Here is a 21,829-nt window from a genome sequence, read left to right as displayed (position 1 = left end):
GGGCTGTCTCTTTCTGTGGCTGGTTTAAAGCAAGGTTTTGCTGGCTGAATGAGCGTCTGGGCTGTGTGTGTGTCTGCCTTCTGCTTTGGATGTTTGCTAACAATTTGTGGCTCTGCAGGCAGCAGGGAGATCTACAAAGATAGTGCTGTGGCTTCACGTGACAGCTGGGTGAGGATGGCAGCTGTCTGCTACCAAAATGCTGAGGTCTTGCTTTTTTCTGGTGTTCTGTGCTCTGCCTTCCAGCCCTGCAGTTGGTTCTTCCTTTTAGGTCATGCTGACAGTTGTATAATCACAAAGTAAGACAGTGTAGTTCTCTTATCCAGAACAGAATGTTCTGTTTTCTGAGTTAGCTTTGTGCCATTTTTAATAATTTGAGGAGACCTGGTTTGTAATTAGAATGTGTCAGAACCAGTGTGAAGAAGGAGAGAGGTGGTACAGGGCACAGGAAGGGGGGGAACAAAAATCCTATGTTTATTTGTTTTTTGAAGCAGTGTTAAGCTGGTAGTTCTGCCAGACCACGTTGTAGAACTGTATCCCAGGTCTTTGACTGGTTCAGCACTGTTCATGCTTATGCACCTCTGCAGCAGAAAGGAAGTATCGTTAGGAAAGTAAAGATTTTGATTGCTCTGTTTTCCTTATATTGTCTGCTGCTTATCCAAACGGTAGGTAAATACAGCCTGAAACATTATTTCTGAATGGTATGTGCTTATTAATTTCAAGGTTTTGCTCTTTTACCATCCCAAAAGCTGAAAATTGTTTGAAAGCCTATAATAAATGACAAGTCTCCACTCAACTGTTTGTTAATCTCAGTGTTGTCCTTCGTGCTTACTCGCAGAAGCTTGTTCTTGGCTCTCCAGTTTTAGGCTGGGTTCACTAACTGTAATATCTGGTAGCTCATCTGACTGACAGCCTAGTTGATGTGGAGCAAACAGATGCTGTTCATAGACCTATAGTGCATTTGCAATGTTATGATAACTGGAAGAAAATCCTTGCTGAAATAGTGGTTTTAAACATTTTAAAACACAACAAACAAAACAACCATAAAGCAGTGTTATGCATCTGTAGTACCCTACAGAAGGTGAGATATATTTAGCCTCTGTCGTTCCGTTTCTGAATAGCAGCTGCTTCACTTCCTGATCTTATCTTGAAGCTACATCACCTTTTTAAATGAGATTATACACAATGGTAATGCCTACACAACATGTATTGATTTCTAACCTTGTGAGTTCTGTGGGATTGCTGGTTTTGATGAGAGACCATAGATGTCTGTCTGACTTCCAGCTCTTGCTCTGGACGTTACTAATTCTCCTGGTAACTTCCAAGCACCTGAGAGTCAGATTGTGTTCTTTTTGGGTCTGTAAGGATGATTTTGAGGTAGCAGTGAGACCTGGGACAGGGGCCTGTCTGATAGAGCGCTAAGAAATGTCTTGTGAGGCTTCATTCTGAATGTCTCACACAGTGTAATAATGGTAAGGTTACCATTTCTCAGAAATGATGTTAAGTGTGTAAACACTACAGCATCTTAGTTTTCATGCTCATGCAGGTAGAATGCAGCCAGCTGAGTTGCAGTAATGACATGCTGAAGTTGAGGATGATGGTACCTTTGTTTTCAAACACACTGAGAAACCATCAGCTTTTTCACTAAGCTAAAGCCTTGTGGTTTATTTATGAAAAGCGTAAACTGGTAAATTAGAAATAGGGAGGGGAAAAAACTCATCTTCCCACATTTAACTCTTGTTCTTCTCTTTTACTGTATAAAGATCAGTAGAACACTCATAAATTTAGCTGCTGCTAGTTTCTTGATTTTCTTTTTTTGTACAATCTCCTGTGTAAGAGCCATTGTAGTGTACTGTAATTAACACGTGTTTTATGTATCGGGGGTTAAGCAGGGTAATTTGTAAAGTGTCACTGAGAAATTCACAGTGAGTAGCAGCTTAAAATACATGCATGCCTTTGAGACATCTTTTAGTCATCTGTTGTTATTCCAGTTTTTCTGTTTTCTTTGTAAGTTTCTCCTTGGTCTCTTTGGTTTCTTGGTGAATTCTTAGCATAGTTCCTATTTGGGATGTAGCAAATTCCTTTGGGGAGGACAAGATGGTTCTTTCCTGGAACTATTTATTAACAGTTAGGTTAATGAGCTGCATTACAGCTGTAGATAGCATTACTCCTGTATTGCTGTATTACTGGTTTGCAGATAATTTTTTTTGCAGTTTTTCTGTTTGCTTTCTTTTAATGAAGTATTTTGTCTGATGCAATCAATGTCTACTCTTTTCCTTTCTTTATCTCTACTTCCAGCCCATTTGATAACAGGGTAGTTAACCAGAGGAATCTAATATTCACTTACGAACAAGGTGTCAATCTTTAAATGAGAGAAGACTCAAATTCAGAATGCTGTGTTCACTTTTAGAAACTTGCCAGGGAGTGCATTTGCTATAAAACAGTGGTTTATTTTAGAATTTTAGCAGGATAAACTCTCTTGTTCACAGTAATTTCCTGTTAAAATGCTTGCTGGCTTGCAATACAAGGGGGAAACTTCAGAGGGATTGTTTTATGTTTGGATTAAAACTGTGTACTGTTTAAACTTAGTAGGCTAATGAGAATTGCTGTAAGCCATTGCTACTGCCTTCGTAAAATCTAAAGAAACCTGCATGTGCACCTGTTGTGCATTTGTGAAGCTTTGCATGGTGATCATGGCACCTTAAAACCACGTGGCTCTTTCTGCTTCTTTTTGCTACGTTTCCTGTACTTCTTGTCTGTTCAGGTCGGCTCCTGTGCAAATGATAGAGTTCTGGGATGTTCAGCATTCAGTTCCTTCTGTTAATGTCTTTGAGTAGCCAGGAGACTTTCAGCTGTGTTGGTGCAAATTATGAGGGGCTCTTGAATGCTTTGTGTGTTTCTCTGTTAGCTCGGGACAGCAAATGCTTTTCTGCTGTGTTGTGCAACATCTTAGTTTCATGCTCCAGTTGGCATCCAAAGAATTCATAAGCTATGAATTTTTTTTTTTTTCAGTGAGAGAGATTCCTAGAATAAACACTGCTTTGGTTTTCATGATAAGCTGTAAAAACAAACCAAGCAAAAAAGGATTAGTTAGATAGTGCAGCCTGCTTGGGAGAAGGAGAAATGAGCTCCAAGGTATGAGGAAGTTGTTAGAATCCTGAGTAACGATGCTGTGCTTTATAAAGAGACTGGAGAGTGGCAACAGAAGAGAAAAGTGAAAGTACGTGGAACCACCAACATACTTGGTTTCAGTTTCACTGGCACCTTTTTAATCTTCATGGAGTGTTACAGTAAATGAGATTTCAGATAGTAAGAGTAGCTTGGAGATGGAGTGTAAAATGCTTGCTACTTTCAATTTAGTACCTAATACTTTCATTAGTAATTGCATCTGTACCTGTTGGAGAAATCTTGATGAGAAGACGGCATTTTATTTACAGAGGATATGAAATATGAGGAAGAAACTAACTCGTTTTTCATTAATGTGTTCGCATTGTTTCTTATTTCTTGCTTTTGGCTTTGTGGTCTTTTGTTTCAAATTTAAGTGGGGTAGAGTGAAGGTTGGTAAGGAAGGTGGTCATGTTTCATGGTGGACCTTAGAGTGTAACTGATGATGAGCCTTTGTCATCTTCAGTCAGTTTGGTGTAATAAGCTTCTTTTGCATCCTGCAGCTTTTTTTTGCCTTTGCAAATGAAGAAAAGTTCTCTGAAAATGGATGGATGGTGTACAATCCAATGTCTGAATACAGGAGACAAGTGAGTTATTTAAGTCACGTTTGCCTGGTCCTTTCATATCAGAAACCTAGCATAGAAGAGTTATTTTTTTCTGGATTGCTCTTTTGGAGCAGGGGGAGCTGAGAATTGGAGAAAGTAGAAATGCAAGAAACAAAATGCTGGAAGAGTTAGGATTAAAATGAAATTAGAATCTCATAGGAAGATCAGGGTTTGCTCTTTGAGAGAAGTTGCATTAGTACTACTTACAGTGTGCCTCTGTTAAGCACATTGGAGGGGGAGTGGGGGGTGAAAGTGAAAGTATGCAGCTGAAGTGTCCTGAGTAGAAGTTTGATTTTTATCTGATTCTTCAGGAGTATAATAATAATAATTTTAAAAAATCTTTACAGAAATAGCATTGCTTAAATAAGTGATTTATGCCTGTGAGTATTCTGCCTTGCTCTTAAAATGGTTGTGGAAAAACATTAGCAAAACGGGATGACATTTAATTTTGTTCAACTCGTGCAGTAGTCTTACTATTGGGTGATTTTATTCTTTTTGCTTTAAATACTACAGTAAGGATGTCCTTTCTTTTCATTTTTCTCTACAATTTTTAATGGGATAAGGCATATCCAGGCTTTCATGTGATCTATTTGGTTCAAGGTAGAGGCCCAAAATCTCAAAGTTAAAATACAAATGCCTGCCCAAACTCCATTATATGTGCATATGAGGTGAGCTGATCAGTCTTTCTCAATTTCCTGAGTGCTGTTTGCAGTCTGCTTACTGAGCAGACTGACTAAATGTTGTTATTTCTTACATTCAGGGCAGCCTTCCTATTGAGGGTAGTGCCAGACTACAAGGAAGAAAGGACTGAGATCAGACTTCTTCCCTCCCTCTTTTCAGGGCCATAATCTCTTTTCAGCAGCCAAAATAGAAAGCCAGTACTTTGAGGGAGAAGAGAAAGTAATTTTCTTTCCCTAGCCCCATGTATTGTTTTGAAGCAGTGCCGTAGTTGGGTTACACTGGGAGCTTGTTGCCACCATGTGGCTGCAGGAACATCATGAAGTTCGAGGACAGATCATTAGTTGTACAGTCGAATACATGTTGAAGAGCTTTGTTCCCTTCTAGGGGCTCCCTAATGAACGATGGCGAGTAACCTTTATTAATGAACATTATGGGCTGTGTGACACATATCCATCCCTCCTCGTGGTGCCATACAATGCAACGGATGATGACCTCAAGAAAGTTGCCGCGTTTAGATCCCGAAATAGAATTCCGGTGAGTATTAATTGCATGATGAAACTGTCTGCAGCATAGCTAGTTGTAAGCACGCAGCCAAACAGCATTTGGCTGAACATGATGCAGAGAATGTTTCTTTGGAAATGATTACAATAAAGTAGCTTTGATTGGCTGATGGTTTGGTTTTTACTCCTTGGAGCTAATGTGATGGCCAAGACCCATTTCTGTTATCCCCCATGACAGTCATGCATTCCACCTTCATTGGTTTTCACTTGACTTGTCCAGTAACAGCTGCCGGTGTTGCAGATTCCTTTTTCTTAATGAGCTGTGAGCCTAGGATAGTCATCTGTACTGCTTATTGCTATTGTTGGATGCTCTTGGACAGCAAATGTTATCCTTCCCATGAGTAAGCAGTGCATGGCATTTAAAGTTCCAGTGGTCAGCCCTAAAACAAAACCTCATGCATAGTCTCTGTAGTGAGTTCTTGGGCTTCTTAGTCCTGTCTAATTTTAATGTGGGCTGTAGAATGTAAGGCAAACCCATTTGACTCTTTGGGTATGTTTCTGTTCTAAAATACTTTGAGAAACAAGAATTTTTTACAGCAGCTTTTTACAGAACTGTAGAAAATATTCTCTACTTTTTTTTTTTTTTTTAGTCTCTTCTATCTAATGTTTCAATTTGACAAACATGCAAGAGGCTTTAAGTTCCCGCTACCAGAAAGCTGTCTTGAATCTCAGTTAATATCAAGCAAAACAAAAATAGTGAATACTTATTGGATTGTATTTGCTGACAAGCTAGGATTATAATATATTTTTACTGTATATATGTGCATATATGTTACACATATACACAGATTATAGATGGTAAAGTATACTATTTAATTTTGTGTATGTGTATATAGTATACGTATATAGTTCTTAAAACCTAGCTGTTGATCATCTCTATCTCAAATGCATGTCAGGGCTTTTAGCACTTACAGTTAGAATAATTTCCTTGCTAATAATAATTTTACTCTTGTCAGGAAGTCTACAATCATGTTAATCCTCACACATTTTGTTTCTAGACGTGTAACTGAAGATTGTTTCAGAAGTGAATGCTTCTGAAAGATTTTTTTTTTTTTTTCCTCTCATGTGCTTTTACCCTTTAAACTTTGTCAGACTGGGTGAGAATATTCTTTCTTCATAGCTCACGAAGGTAGACTGTTGCCCACTTCTTAGAATGCCCATCTTTAATTTCTTGCATGGTTAGAATCTGTTCCTAGAGCTGCAAAGCAGTGAAGGCAGCAGGCACTGTGCCTCAGAATCTCTTCTTTGTAAAGGGGGCTGAGGAACAAAATACACCTCAAGGACAATGGGAAACATTCAAACTGCTGCCAGAAGGCCTCAGAATTAATTGCACAAGTTAAAACACATAGGAAAAATGTGCTTGTAAAATCTAATGCATTTAACTTCAGTAAAAGGTAAATATGTAAAAGAATGAGCTCTTTTAGAGTGTATTAAATTTTATGAAAGTTGGGGAAATTAGAGATGTTTGGGAACTAACTTTTGAAGAAACAAAATACAACCAGTTAACTTTTATATTACCTATACTTAAGGAATGTGATTTTTAAGTTAGAGCTTGTAGTGCAGTTTATTTCTTCTAATATGTTTCTGGGGATGTAACTAGGTTCTATCATGGATTCATCCAGAGAATCAAGCTGTTATCATGCGCTGCAGTCAACCCCTGGTTGGAATGAGTGGGAAGCGAAATAAAGACGACGAAAGGTACCTTGATATCATCAGAGAGGCTAACGGGCAGATCTCAAAGCTGACCATCTATGATGCTAGACCCAATGTCAATGCAGTTGCAAACAAGGTAATCAGATTGTGCAGTAGCCTTACTTGTGAAGGAGGATGCAGTGGGGACTTAGTTTCAAGTTTTCTTTGGAGAGGATTTTCAAAACAGCGAAAATCTTACTGTAGATAAATTTACATAATCAAAATAATGAGGCTTAAGACCATAAAAGAACGTGAGTGCCTAAAGTAGGTCATGAGTAGGGTTTTAAGACCATATATGGATTTCAGGATGCTCTACCCTGTGCTATTAGTCAAGCATACCCCTGTATCATCTGAGTAAATTCTACCCTGAAAAAGCTGTATGTAAAGCAAATTTCATTGGTAGGCATCCTTTTGTTTGGCTCTTCTTAACCATTGCACAAACCACTTCAGACTTACCCAAGCATGCAGCAAATAAAGAGAAAATGATCATTAACATTTGGTTTACAATCTAAAGAGTATGGGCATAATCCTGAGCACTTGGATTCTTTTATAGGTACCTGTTGATAAGTGCAATTACAAAAAGTACTTCCATTTGACAAAATGATTGTCTGTTCAAATCTGTAATCAAATCCTAAATGGGATCAGAATTTGACTTACTTAACCTGTAACTTAATTTCTCCAGCCCTCCTACCCCACCCTGGTGAGGTCTGGATTCTTCAGGCATGATCAGATAATGCCAGTCAGTGTTGTATTTACCATAAAGCACTGCAGGCATAATTGTGCTCCGTGTTTATATAGAAACTCTAGTTAAGCTGTGGAAGTGAAAGGCACAAATTTATTTCTCTTTCTTCGTATGTCGATGCACCTGCTTCCATCTCAGGTACTGTGATAGTCTTGAAGGACTTCTTGAAGTCCTTGACTATAACTTAGGTGTCCTACTGGGTGGAAGACTCAGCAAGATCCAGCAATGTGTGCCTGCAGCCCGGAATGCCAATAGTACCCTAGTCTGCAGCAGCAGAGAGGCAGCAACAGGGCAAGGGAGGTGATGGTCCCCTCTTCTCTGCACTCCTGAGGTCATCTGCAGCACTGTGTCCAGGCCAGCTGGAGCTCTTGGAGAGGGCCCAGAGGAAGGCCACAAAGGTGCTCATAGGGCAGGTGCACCTCTTTTGTGAGGGCAGGCTGCAGGAGCTGGGCTTGTTCATAATGGAGAAGAGAGGGCTCCAGGGAGACCTCATCACAGTTTTCCAGTACTTACAAAGCTTATAAACAGGAGAGAAAGTGACTTTTTACACAGTCTGATAGTATTAGGACATGGAGGAATGGGTTTAAGCTAAAAGAAGGGAATTTAAATTAGGTACTAGGAGGAAATTCTCAGAGGGTGGCAGATCCCTGGCACTGCTACCCAGAGCTGTGGGTGCCCATCCCTGGAGGTGTCCAAGACCAGGTGAGGCTGCCTGAGCTGGTGCCTGGATGAGTGGTCTGCAACTCTGTCTGCAGGAAGCTAGAAATGGATCATCTTTGTCCCTTCCAATCCAAGCTGTTCTATGATTCTACGGTAGTCTGTTACCAATAAGCTTCAGGTGCAAGTGAAGAGAACAAGCTCTGGTACTTACTAATGAACTGTGATTCTGTGCAGCAAAAGCATGAGACAGGTGAGCTCAGGAAGGCTTGAGATCTCAGTGAAACAGTGAGTTTGCTTATTTGGGAGAGAAGGAATTCTAGCTTCTGAATAGTTTTTTTTTTTTTCCCAGCACAAAATAGATATTAATGAAGTGGAATGAATCTTCAGTGTCTGTACTCAGAATATTAGGAAGGGAACTTGTTTGTCTCTAGGAGGCTTGTATGCAGTAAATGTTAACTTGCTTACAATTATAGAAGAACAATAATTTTAGATTTTGCTCTGTTACTCAAACACAAATATATACTTTTACAGCTCTCTCCTCTGTAATTGAGGAGCTCCTTCAGTCACTAATGAGGCTTGTTTTGCTTCTGGAAGAATGTACGATATGTTCTTTCCTAGGGTTGTTAGCCAGATTTTAAATTGATAGGTTGTTTTGAGGGTGTGTCAGTTGCTTGTGTTTTACTCAACAAATGGCATTGTGTTCTGAGTAGTGAATTTTTGGGGTTGAACAAAGCATCACCTTTCTGGTTAGAGCCTGGTAACCGTTTGCCTTGTGGAAGGAATGTCACTTCTTGTAATTAACTTTTCTTTCTCCAGTTCTTAGAGAAACTTAAACGCTTACTCTGGTTGCTTCAAAGATGTTTTATGGCCAAGCTTTCTACATTTATGCTTCTTATTGAAGATTTGTGCGTAGTTTTCAGCTTTTTAAAGTGGTCTGTATATTTCACCCATGTATTTTAACTAAAACTCCTGATATAGCTGAGTATGAAACATTATATGTTAGCGCTAAAATTTGTAGGGTGCATTTCTGGATCTGAGAGACAATGACTTAAAGTGTAAGGCTGTGTTGATCTGGACTGGAAAAAAACCATCTCTTTCATTAGCTGTGAACATTAGTCTCAGCAAAATCTTGCTGTGCAGTATTTATGCATTTGTCTTCTCAGTACATTACTAGTCAGAATTGAATAGTAAGGAGGAATTGCTGCAGTCCTAATGCTAAAATTACAGTCGTTCTATACTTGTGCTTCAGGATGCTCAAAGGAAAGAGATAAATAGTTATTGCTTCCTTTAGCAAGAGCCTGGTAACTCTGAGAATAGCCACGCTCCTGAGGAAGAAGAGAGTGTTGAAGAGAGGTGTGATGTGACTGAACAGAAATGTAGGTGGTACTAATGGGGAAAGGCTGCGCTGTACTTTAGGTTGTTGTCTGATGTGAAATTAGAGGCAGTAATGGTTTATAAACACAGTAATTATTTACCACAATTAATGGCATGGCACGTCTTTCCTGCCTGTAGGAAACACTTTGATTTTGCAGCTACCTTCAGAAGATCTCATCTGTGGTATTGTACTAAAATAAGTGTGGTTTTTGTCCTTCCTTTGTCACCACGTGCATCCTCTGCTATGGTGGTGAAGAAATGCTTTGAGAAAGCAGCAGTATAATAGACTTCTGTTTGATTTTTGTGATTCTTCAGTTTCTTAACGATGTAACATGTAGTCTTCAGTAATAAAAAATGATGCTAGGAAAGTTACTTTAAAGTAAACTTCAATATTTTTACTTCTTAAAGGCTGATGCTAATATTCTTACACTTCGTTCTTAAATTTAACTTATACTTAATCTCAAGTAAACTCTAAAATTCTACTTGGCCAAACTTCTTACTGTTTTCATGTATTTCAGTATCAGTTCAACTTTAGTATTTAATAACTAGACAGTGTAAGCACAATGAAGGTTTATTTTTTTATAGCAAATTTGCACTGCAACATGTAAGATTTGCTCTTGTTTGAATTACTGGTATACAGAAGTAGAAAAGTCCTTTTGATTGAATTTCTGTCTATTTAGCATAGAAACAAAGATATCAGCACTTTTATTCCCAGGAAGTGCTGATGTGGTATGTTACAAGTAACTGCAGCTTTGTGTGATGTACTCTACATTTTAATTTAACCTTTATAATTTGCCGGGGAAGAAAGTTGATTTCTTTTGTATTCAGAATCATAAGTTTGCTTAATCTCTTGTGGGAAAAGTAAACAGAAATGAAGAAAAACTATTGATGTTGTAATGTTTGTCAAGGAGAACCTGTTTACCACAGTGAGTCTTAAAAGTAATAAGGAAGGTACAGATGCCTTTTATTCTGAAAGCTCTCTGAGTCATGGCTGATGCAACACCAGCCCACTGTACTTAACCTGCCCAGTTCAATCTTATTCAGAGGCTTCCAGGCCCAATCGTATGAACAGCTTCCCTTTTTAGGGTTACTCCCTGAGGTTTTGAAGGGACTGAGGGTAGTTTGAATGCCTTTCTGGTCATCTACTGTATGCTTACATTTTGTCCTTTTGCAGGAATGGAAGCATTATGTTTTCTGCAGCATTTCTTCCTCCAGGGCTTTCAACTGAGACTGATGTTTTAAGCAAGCAAGCAACTAAGTGAAATTATACTTCATTTTCTAGTTAGGCAACATCCATAGTTCCTCTGTTAAAATACAGCTACAACAGTGTGTGTATGACTGAAGTTAATTTAACATCTCTTGTTTTTAGGCGACTGGGGGGGGATACGAAAGTGAAGATGCATATCCCAACGCAGAGCTTTTCTTCTTGGACATTCATAATATTCATGTCATGAGGGAATCTCTGAAGAAGTTGAAGGACATTGTTTATCCTAACGTGGAAGAGTCACACTGGTTGTCAAGTCTGGAATCAACCCACTGGTTAGAACATATAAAGGTGATTTTTAGCTGTTTCTTTGAAATGCTTGTCCAAACACGATGTATCTGTCTTGGTATTAAATCTTGAAATAGTGTGTGTTTTCTATCAAGACTACTTGAACTACAAAAACCAGCATTACTCAATTTTGGCTTGCTATTGAATTTTGTATCATTTTGGCCCACTTCATCTTAAAGTATGTTACGTGGTCTAATAACTTACCAACAGTAAGGGAAGATTGACTTTTATCAGCCTCATGTCAGACGTTAGTCTTTAATAATTAAAAGGATGCATTGTCAGTCTGATTGTCTGTGCACATGAGAACTGATTTATTTTGTTAGCAATAAAGGATAAAACTAACTGAATTTATTTGGAACTCTTCTATATTCTTTTAGCTAAATAAAGTACTCAGTTACTAATTGAACTTTGAACTTTTTACATCAAGTACAGCTGTGCAGAATTATTAGAGCATTATGTAATGAATCCTACTTAACATTTTCATTTTAAGTTAATATTTAGAAAATAAGCCTATTAGAAAAAGGCACTTCTACCCTTCTAACAATTGAGATACTTCAGTAATTTAGTTCAAAGGGAAGAGCCAAATGAAATACAAAGTTTTTAGAGAATAATTCCAATGGAAAATCCTCTCCTTTTAAAAAAGAAGCTTATGTTCTTCAGTTTATCAAGGTTACTGTTTTCTGTCCCGTTTTTTAAGAATTTCCTGTGAGATAAATTAGATCTTACTAAGGCATTAGGGAACCAATTTGTTCCTCTATTTTTATGTAATAAATTTACTTTATCTCCTAGAAGATTCTTTTCCAGTTAATTACACCATGCTCTGTAGGTCTTTTAATGGAAACAGTATCAATGTAGATTCTCTGCAGATAAAAAGAAATCAATTTACTTTTGTTAGAATGATAACGCTGATCTCCTTCATTGTTTGGCGCCTGTTCCTCTTTGTTAGCTCGTCTTGACAGGAGCTATTCAAGTGGCAGACAAGGTATCCTCAGGAAGGAGCTCTGTGCTGGTTCACTGCAGTGATGGCTGGGACCGAACAGCACAGCTGACATCGCTGGCCATGTTGATGTTAGACAGCTACTACAGAACAATTGAAGGCTTTGAAGTTCTGGTGCAGAAAGAGTGGATAAGCTTTGGACACAAATTTGCATCGGTAAGAGCTGGAAGATGATTGCAAGGGCCGTGCTACATTAATATTATATGATGTTTCCAATGCTAAACTACTCCTTGTGGCAAGGTTGGGTAACTCTTCTCATTTTGGGAGGTTCTGACTTAAAATGCATCTAAGTAAAAATGAACAGAGCTTTTTTTGTTTGGACCTGTTTGGTTTTAATCATTCACATCCCGTGCAGCCTTTGAAAAATGCAGAATTGCTCGTGTTCCTGTGTTCATCGAGCAGAGAAAATGAGAATGCAGAAAAATGGAGTGGGTTCCCCAGAGCAGTGTTTGGCAAACCTCCTGGAGTTCACAAAGTTTGGACGACACTCTCAGACATAGGGTTTGAATTTTGGGTTAGGCCAGGAGTTAAACTTGATGATCCTTGTGGGTCCCCTCTGGCTGGAGATACTATGATTCTATGGTGGCCTCCCAGCCATTTCAGAAAAAAATAAAATTGGGTTGGGATTTGAGTCTCTCTTTCCTTCGCTATCCCTGCTTTTCCCATATGTGGACTACCGTAAATATCACGGGAGGCAGGTGAACAACTCTGAGCAATGCATTGGGTGATGTTTTCAGTACTTCTCAAATGTTCTAGAAGTTGTCATAATAGATCTTAAAAGGTTGTCACTGATTATGTCAACTCTAGTTCTGTTCTGTCTTTTTCTGGGTATTTAAAAGATAAGGGGGAATTGTAGCTGTAGGTATTCAGCCTGTGTGTAATGCAAAGTCTGGGGCAGCAGTGTGCTAGGAAACTCTTCAGCCTCTTAGCAGAACTTGTCAAATTTGGCTGCTAACCTTATTAGCAGGAGATCTTTATGAGGGAGCTGGGGAAGCAAAATGGCTGGCCAGGGGAAATGTGCCGTGTTACACAGACAGGAAGCATGACTTGGTAGGTGTAACTTGGTGGTTCTGAGCCTTGTAATTCCAAGTGAGAAGTTTCCACACCCTCAGTAGAATTGGTTTACACAGATGATTTTGTCCTGTGGGATATTCTAAAGGTATTACTTACTGTGGCTAAAATGAGGAAAATGGGCAATCTAAAAAAAAAATAAAATCAAGAAATGGAAAAATACACGTCTGGGTATGTTTCATGCCCACTTTACGTTTACAGGAGTGTCTCAGTCATTTGAAAATTCACGTATTGCTACTGAGCATGAATCACTTCAAGCATCTAAGCACGCTTAAAAGTTGCAGCCGTCTTTGATCTGTTGTTCTAAAGGTGCTTTAGAAACTCGAGGCTTTAGGAAACTGGCATTTTGGTTATTGTGAGTATCAGCTGTAATTCAGTTTTGTACCTACTTACCTGCATCTTCTGGTGATGTTAGGTAAACCTTTGAAGTGTTCTGCTTTGGTGTAGCCTCAGGAAGCACTGGCCTGTTTTTTTATTCTAGTTATGTTTTATCTTATCGCTGTAAAATATTAGTCATAATGCAGATAAAGTTAGACTCTGTCACTAGGGGATTTGTAGCTTAGTGCATATTGTTATGATTTAATGCTAAGCTTAAAAAAGTGTATTTCACCATTATGGATAAACTTGAATCACCTAGGATTCTGTGTTAAGCTGTTAATTTTAGTTTGGGTAATCAGAGCAGTCTCTTTCTCTCAACAGAAAATGTTTTTCTTCTACTACTTAAGTAGGACTCTTAGACTCCGTCCAAGTAACTAGCTCAGTCTTCTGGGTCATGTCTGACTAGCTGGCAGAACGAGGGTGATTTCAATAGCCTGGCTCTGCTAACAGTAATCGAATTGGTTTCTTTTCTCGACTTGCTGACTGAAGTAGTACTCTTTGGAAATGGTTAAAGCAACTCCCCTTACCCATGTGCTGTTTTCTGGCAGTACTGCATATTTTGATTTGGTATGTATTTTGATATATATTTGGTGTATTATATATTTTGAGACATTAGGCTTATGGTTAATAATAGTTTATAAACTTCTATTTGGCTACTATGTATGTGTTTCTTTTTTGGAGTGTCTGTGGAATAGACTCATAGTGCAAACAGGAGATACTTTGTTTATGCAGGCTGTGCATTGTTTGCTAGTTGTTAGAACTGAGATCAATAGTGAGAACTGGGTGTTTCAGTGACTAAAACAAGTTAGCTGATAGAAGGTTTCCTGTTACCAGAGTTGCAGTTTGGATGCTGACTACTTAATTCCTGATGATATTTTCTATCACATAAGTAGTTGTGCTGTGGGAAAAGGATCCCCTACTCCAGCTTTCCTGTGTATAGTGAATGTACTGCAGTATCCAGCTTGCAACGTAACTTGCAAACTGGAATGACATTGTTCTAATTATGAATTCTATTACAAGAATTATGAGATATGAAATAAATTACAAACAAGAAGGTACTCAGGCCCATACCAATCCTTAGCAAGATCCTCAAACTTCCAGCTGATGTGGTCTTTCCTTACTGAACGCATGTAAGACTGCTAATAGATATAACTTAATTTAAACTGTGAAAACTGAAGGGCAAGGAGGACCTGTTTGTGTGTTTTGCCTATAGTGCTATTCTGGTAACTTACTACTCTTGACTAACTGGCTACAATCTCTCGTTTCCCTCCTTTTCCAGCCATTCAGCTCTGTTATTTCAAGTTATCTTGTGCATCATTAGATATTGCAGAGAAAAGTGATGAAACCATTACAATTTGTGCCCTCAGGATATGTTCTGCCTGCTATCTTACAGGCAGATTGACTGCATCGTAGTTCAACACACATGCTCTTCCTTGGTATTCTCCAGGCAAGTGTGCTCAAGTAGAATTAGAGGAGTTGCAGAATCTGTTTCCCAATCCATTTTCAACTATTAAATGTGAAAAGAAAGGAAATAGCTTTTACCAAACTTACTATTTTTTGTCTGTGAGGAGAATTCCTTTGATTGTTACACTGGATGCTTTCTCAGAATAAGGTGGCTCATCCAAATTTGTAAAATGTGCATTAATTTCTGTCAAGAATATGAACATTTTTTTGAGCTCCGTTCTGTTCCCTATCTGTCTCAGATTTTATCATCAGATTCAAGTGTGGAGATGGGCAGGGAAGATAGTGTAGGTAGTTCCTATGATACAGGTTCTCCAGAGAATGCTTTAAGGATGAATAATCCTGTTTTTCCATTAACTAGCACTTGGTTTTTTAACAACAGGACATCTTTGCAATAACTTTGCAGTAGTTCCCCCAGTCTCTCCTCCATGATACGATAACTAATGCTGAAAACAGGTTGCTCTGTTACAGAAGTGGTTCTGTTCTGTTGTAAAATAAGAAACAGTTGTGTATCGGCCATAAAATGTGCTGTTTTGGTTAACAAGAGGCTCCATTGCTTCATTTCAGAGAATAGGACACGGGGATAAAAACCATGCTGATGCAGACAGGTCGCCCATCTTTCTGCAGTTTATTGACTGTGTGTGGCAGATGTCTAAGCAGGTATGTTATGCCATTCTGCAGGTGGTGAGGCTGTTAAGTGATTGCTGAATTCAAAACTCCGATCTTTATACAATCAAAAAGTATTTCAAGAGGACAGCGTACCTCTCTGCCCTATTAGAAATAGCATATTTGCTTTTAAGCCAGGCCACCTCTCTTGCCTATTTCTACAAGTGGTTATATAAGCTGTGCTTGTGCTGCTTGATATCAGGCACTGTCCACGCATGCAAGGAGTGCTACTGGAGATTGTGACCAACTGCTTAGCGTAGGGCCTGCTTGCTTCATCTCATCATTTCTTGTGAAGCTGTTTCTTCAAATACCTGGACAGTGCTGTTTCATCAGAGCTTGGAAAGGAAGCTTGGGAGGTGCTGATTGTTGTGATTTAAACATGTCTTCAATAAGCAGTGAAATGAAGCAGCCAATTTCATCTGCTTAGGGCCAGGAATTAGGAGCCAAACCTTTTTCTTGTATGATGTTGCACTATAAAGTGTGCAGTGTGAATATCTTTCTCTCTATTACTTGTAAATCTAATCACAGTTCAGCACTGTACTCTTTTTGGAAAACAAAAGCAACTAGAACTTTGAGTGCAGAGGTCTTAATGGCTAGCTTGAGCAGGTTCACCACTTCTGAACACTTATTCTGCTATGTAGTAATGAAAGCATTATCTTTAATTTTTCTTAAATGTATTCAGACTTCTAAATGCCTTCTTTAGTTTGTTGACATTCCCTGCTTTTGCAACAAAAGAACAAATTGGCTTTTTCTGTTATTAGTTTCCTACAGCCTTTGAATTCAATGAACAGTTGCTGATTACAATCCTGGATCACTTGTACAGCTGCCGCTTTGGGACTTTCTTGTACAACAGTGAGTCTGTTAGAGAAAAAGAGGTCAGTCGTACCACTGATTGTTTCATGGCATTGCTGCGTTGTCTCTAGACGATGACAAAAATGCTGACTGTATTTTGTTATATTCCTTGTATGTTAGTGTTCTTGAAGTGGCCTTTTTCCCATTGCAGAATAGTTGCATGGTAAATGCCTTGGTTTTGGTAGCTCAAATGCTGTCGCTGTAATACTTGTGAAAACTGTTCTATTGTATTAGAAATATTCTTAACTTACTGTGCTTCTAAGTAAATCATAAATGTTATTTTTAGGCTGTAACTGTGGCTTCTTTTGGTTTTCCTGATTCTGTGCAAATGTTTACAATTCTTATTTTGATTTCTTTTCAGAAAGTGACTGAGAAAACGTTATCATTATGGTCTTTGATAAATAGTGAAAAATCTAAGTACACCAATCCTTTTTATAGCAAAGAGCTAAATCGAGCTCTCTATCCAGTAGCCAGCATGCGTCACCTGGAGCTCTGGGTCAGTTACTACATCAGGTGGAACCCAAGGATCCGGCAACAAGTAAGCAAATTGTCTGAAAAATACAAAATGTTTGAAGACTCTGGAAGTAGCTTTTTGTGCTAAAACTGATATGTAGAATAGTATCTGTTATCTGCTCTTCTTTTTTTTTTTCCTAACATGCTATTTGTAAGGGCGGGAGGAGGAAAAAAGATGAAAATGCTGAGTTAAGTGGTGGGGTTTTTTGTTGTTTTTTTTTTTTTTAATCCCCCAACTCATCTCAGAACATGGAGCTGATTTCACTGCTTAGTATCAAGTCATCTTCAAGTTCTTCCTGTCCCCTTTCCTTGGGAGTACATTCTTAATGGCATTAGATGTTAATGGAGGGTGAATGACAAGATTTAGGGCTTACTGAACCCTGGGGAGTAGAAGTGTTGGCATCTCAAGTATGCTTCATTGCATTTGCCAGTTCTTTCTCCCTTTTCTGGCAGAGCATACGGAGCCTTTTACAAAGTAAGATGACCTTTTCAGTTAGTCTTCTACAACTGCTGTCTGTATTAATGACTTCGATAAGTTTTGGTTTATCTTTTGCTAAAACTTTCACCCAACATCAACCACACTGTGTAAACACAGAAGAAAAGCTATTATTGATAATTTTACAAGGGAATCAGATTAGGAACACTTTTATCAAATTATGTGTAAGTTTGTTCTTGATATATGAATGCTCAATCTTTGTTACAATCTCACTAAAAATCTAGGCAGTGTGGCATATAAAGATAGCATTCAGAGACTTAGTTGTCTTGCTCAACAAGCTGCATAGTTTTGAGCAGGAGAAGATAGATGGGCAATTTCTTTGACAGAAGCAGAGTTCACTATCCAGATTCTGAAATGAATCAGTTCTCAAGCAATGCAGTTCCTCTTCTGCAGCTGATCTGTATTATTTACTGCACTCCAGAGGCTATAAGAGAGCCAGACAGTATGCTGTATTTTGTTATAAGTATGTCGCCAGTTTTAATTTCAAGTTCTCATTTAAACCTTCTGTTGCTTGCTGCAGAGGATGAAGGCATTTTGTAAAAAGTGAATCCAGAGATTAAATTTAGAATGTGAAGAATTATGGGGCGTGCAAATTAGCTGTAAATCTACTTTCTAAATCTACTTTGAAATTCTCTGCCTTTATTCAGGAATGGCTTTTGGAAGTAGCTTCCTGGTAGAAATGCAGACCTCTATGATTCTCTTGCACGTGAAACTTATGCTTCATGTTAAGTATCTTGAGTAGTGAATGTGTGGCATAAGTCAGTTTTTGAGGTGACCGTGTTAGTGCTGTGACAGAAGCATGCTGGGGGATCAGACTTGTGTCTAGTGAAGAGTCTGGTCTGCCACAAGCAGCATCATTAATCCTACATCTCTCATCCTGCTGCTAGCTAGATTCAGTCATTGATCATACTTCCACATCTGCTTCAGTATTTATAACCTCCCTTATCTGAGGGCCAAGGGAATGCTGTGTGTGAGACTCAGTGATTCAGCTGATTTTGAACTGGTAGTATATTTACATTTGCTCCTGCAACTTTGTTGTTAATAACTCTGAGAGGTTAATTGAGAAACGGTGGCAGCTCCTTCACTGGTAGCTAGAACAAAGTAAGCTCAGGCCCTGTGTCTGCTATGAGCATCTGTGTGAAGTAAGCTAAGCTAAAATAGGTATCGTTAAGGTACTCTGGCTGTGAGCAGTGTGGTGTGCTCTGAGAAGTCACAAAGTTATGCCTTTATTTTATTCGTTTACACACAGTTGCAAAGTTACTATTTAAGCACTGAAGTAAACTTTAACAGTGAGGGTAATTACATAAACTGAAGATTTCATCTTCATCTGATCAGCAGAGCCAAAGATCTTCAGTCTGGCTAACCATTTTTGGGGGGAAGACAAAACATTTAAACTCTGCAATCTAAAACCTTTTAAGTCAAGAAGGGAAAAGCTGTGGAGAAGATAATCATGTCCATATAAACACACCCTATTAGATAGTAATTGCTGGGAAATTCTGACCAATTTTTATTGAGGAAGAGCTAGATTTTCCTTTGGATGAAAACAGTTTGAACCCAGAGGGCTCTTGTGTTATAGAAATAAAATAGGTTGGTAATCCAAGAAGACAAATATTAGAGCATCTTGTGTAGATGTACTTGGACTGCAGTGATAAAGGACTGACACAGATCTCTTCCTAGCAGCCGAATCCAGTGGAGCAGCGTTACATGGAGCTCCTTGCATTGCGGGATGATTATATGAGGAGACTTGAAGAACTACAGATCACAAATAACTCTAAGATATCCAACTCATCGGCCTCATCAACGTCTCCCTCACAAATGATGTCCCAAGTACAAACACAGTTTTGAAGAAAATGCTGGCTTCTTTCTATACCGTAACAGCAAGTGGTGCTTAACATAGATCTAGAGTATAAAGAAGAGTATTTTAATGCCTTACGTTAGATTGTCCTAACAAAGTATTTTAGACTGTCTTCATTTGAGGAGGACTTCAGAACAAAAGCAGCTCTTCCATTACGTGCCTTTCGGAACCTGTAAGCTGGGAACAGGAATAATCAACTTGTAGTCATGGAGTACTTTAGAGTTATTCTGGAAAGCCTGGTACAGTTTGAAATGAAATTGATTTATTGTTTTCGTAAGAATGCTTTAATTTATTATGCTGTAGGTCTGTTCTTCCTGCAAGGGAATTCATGCTCAGTCTTGGATATTGTGAATAAAGCACACTAACACAAAGAGGAATATTCACACTGTGTGGAAGCAGCCATGTGTCCATTCCTGCGAGGAATACGGCTGAGGACTTCGTGAGCCAGAAATAAATTACATGGCAAGATTTCAGAGAGAAGTTAGAAAGTTTAAAATGCTCTGGTTGTGTGAGAAATCCAGATTTTCCTGCCTCAAAATAAATGAGAAGATGGAAGGATATACTTTTAATTAAACAGTGCAGATAGCCCCGTAGGTATTAAAAGAAATTATTTTTTTATTGTATTTTTTTAACAGATGACAGTTGCTCTGGATTCTGAGAGGTCCTGTTTGGGTTAACTGCTGAGCATTGCAGTATATTACAAATTATCACTGTTGGCTGTGTTGGCTTTTTGGATTAATACAGGACAAAACATTTCTAAATAAGGTTTATATAATTAAAAACAGATCCACAGGGACATTACTTAAATATCTAGCAACAGCCATCGTGTTGAAGCTTGAGTACGTCTTATAAAAATAAATGTGCCTGTTCAGAGCAGCTTTTATACCAAAGTAGGCAAAAAAAGAAAATACATCAGTTCTGAATACTGTTGAAAACTTGTAAATTTATAGTTTGCCGTTCAGTGTATATTTAACTTTTGTTTAATGAATTTATTCTTAAATATTTAAAGGACTTCAGTACACGAGATTTGCATATAGTGTGTGCACTTACACTGAACCTTCCACTGAGTTCTAGTTTTTGGTCTTCATTTCAGAGGCATTTTGTAAACCTTTAACTTGTTCTTTTCAGGTATTTTTTAATAGTTGCAAGCATTTCTTATGACAGACAGACCTTGCTACTTGATATTTAATTAGGATTTTGCATATTCTCGTAAGTTTAATGATATTCAAGCAATCCAGGAAATTTTGCAATTCTGAATTTGTGGAGGACTCTGATGTTGTTGTTTTAAATGGAATGTCCTGATGCTTGAGGCTTCTGTCACTGTAAATTATTGTACATGCGGTGGGTTTTGATCAGCAGGATATAATAGTATTATATATAAATTAAGTTTTGTGTAAGTATACATAATATAGTTTATTAGAAATTCTGCGAGATTATAATGTGTAAATATTTTGCATATGAAGAGTAAGTTTAAAGCGATAATTCCATAGAGTCAAACTTTAGAGGACATCTGAGTATTTTTAGGAACAGTATTTTTTCAAAGGAATAAAGGTGTACTGCCTCTTGATTTGCTTCAGTGCATACACTGAGTTGCACTTTTTCTTCAGGGAAGCTCAGAGCATACTGCATGTGTGTTCTAAATGCATATGATTATTTTTGTCCTCTAAATTTCATTCTCCCTTCCGTATCTTTCACTGTGTTTCCAAAATAACATGAAACGCCATGATCCCAAAGCGTGGCTTGTTGAGATGGACGCGATACATTTATTTCAGATGAAGAAAGATGCTCAGTTGAGATACACTTTTGGAAGCTATGCATACTCTGGTATCTTTGCCTTTTACTTGTAGTTTGTGTATGTACTTAGATACATATAGATAAAGCTAATTTTATTAGAATGTTTAATGTTTCTGTATTTGAGTTGAATATGTTGGTGACATCTCTAAGCAGTGTGGGGAAGTTTGGAAAATACAATTTTACTGTGTAAACACTACATGATAACCTGTTGCCTGTGGGGAAGTGTGATATAACGGAAGGGATCTTTATGCACTTTGTTCATTACGTATATTCGATTATTCATATGACTCGTTTGGTTGAATACCATTTTTAGAAGCTCTCTAGCATAGCTGTATTTGGGCTTTTTTATTTTAAGTTTGCAGATAAGATACTACTACTTAATTCTGCTTTGTCATGGTAACGTTAATTACACAAACATAAGGATGTTTTTAATCCAATACCTTCTGGAAAATACTACTCGAGAACTGTGGTGAATGTAAGCTCAGAAATGGATCAGTGCTAACAGGAAGCTCCTTTCCATTTAAACGAACTGAACGGGCTGTCATTCTGCCGAGTGACGCCAGCAGATCCACCTGTGTGTACGGCTGCCGTGCTGCTCGGCTTTGCGAGGCAGCTGCCTGTTACCTTCCTGCTGCAGCTGTGCGAGCCTGGGCCGGGCAGCGGGAAGCTCCTGAGGAACAGGAGATGGGCAACGACTGCCTGCTGGGCAGGAGAGCTG

At 38.4% G+C, this 21,829-nt stretch overlaps 1 protein-coding gene across 4 annotated transcripts in view; it reads left to right on the top strand.

Annotated features, from left to right (window-relative positions):
- MTM1 (myotubularin 1) overlaps positions 1-21,564 on the top strand; it is a 40,321-nt gene extending 18,757 nt beyond the window's left edge. For 3 of the 4 annotated variants that reach the window (XM_042825146.1, XM_042825145.1, XM_042825147.1), the window contains exons 7-15: positions 3,666-3,749; positions 4,833-4,982; positions 6,609-6,797; positions 10,846-11,031; positions 11,975-12,181; positions 15,503-15,595; positions 16,363-16,476; positions 16,815-16,991; positions 19,140-21,564. In XM_042825146.1, coding sequence (XP_042681080.1) covers positions 3,666-3,749; positions 4,833-4,982; positions 6,609-6,797; positions 10,846-11,031; positions 11,975-12,181; positions 15,503-15,595; positions 16,363-16,476; positions 16,815-16,991; positions 19,140-19,307 — 1,368 coding nt within the window. In that variant the 3' untranslated portion in view covers positions 19,308-21,564. The remainder of the gene's footprint in view (positions 1-3,665; positions 3,750-4,832; positions 4,983-6,608; positions 6,798-10,845; positions 11,032-11,974; positions 12,182-15,502; positions 15,596-16,362; positions 16,477-16,814; positions 16,992-19,139) is intronic. The other variant, XM_042825148.1, reaches the window with a different exon arrangement.
- The last annotated feature ends 265 nt before the right edge of the window (positions 21,565-21,829 follow it).

Source organism: Centrocercus urophasianus, unplaced genomic scaffold (assembly GCF_019232065.1).
Source record: "Centrocercus urophasianus isolate 14NV4802_14NV808 unplaced genomic scaffold, USGS_Curo_1.0 seq_24, whole genome shotgun sequence".
Classification (NCBI taxonomy): Eukaryota; Metazoa; Chordata; class Aves; order Galliformes; family Phasianidae; genus Centrocercus; species Centrocercus urophasianus.
This window is presented reverse-complemented; position numbering and strand designations above follow the sequence as displayed.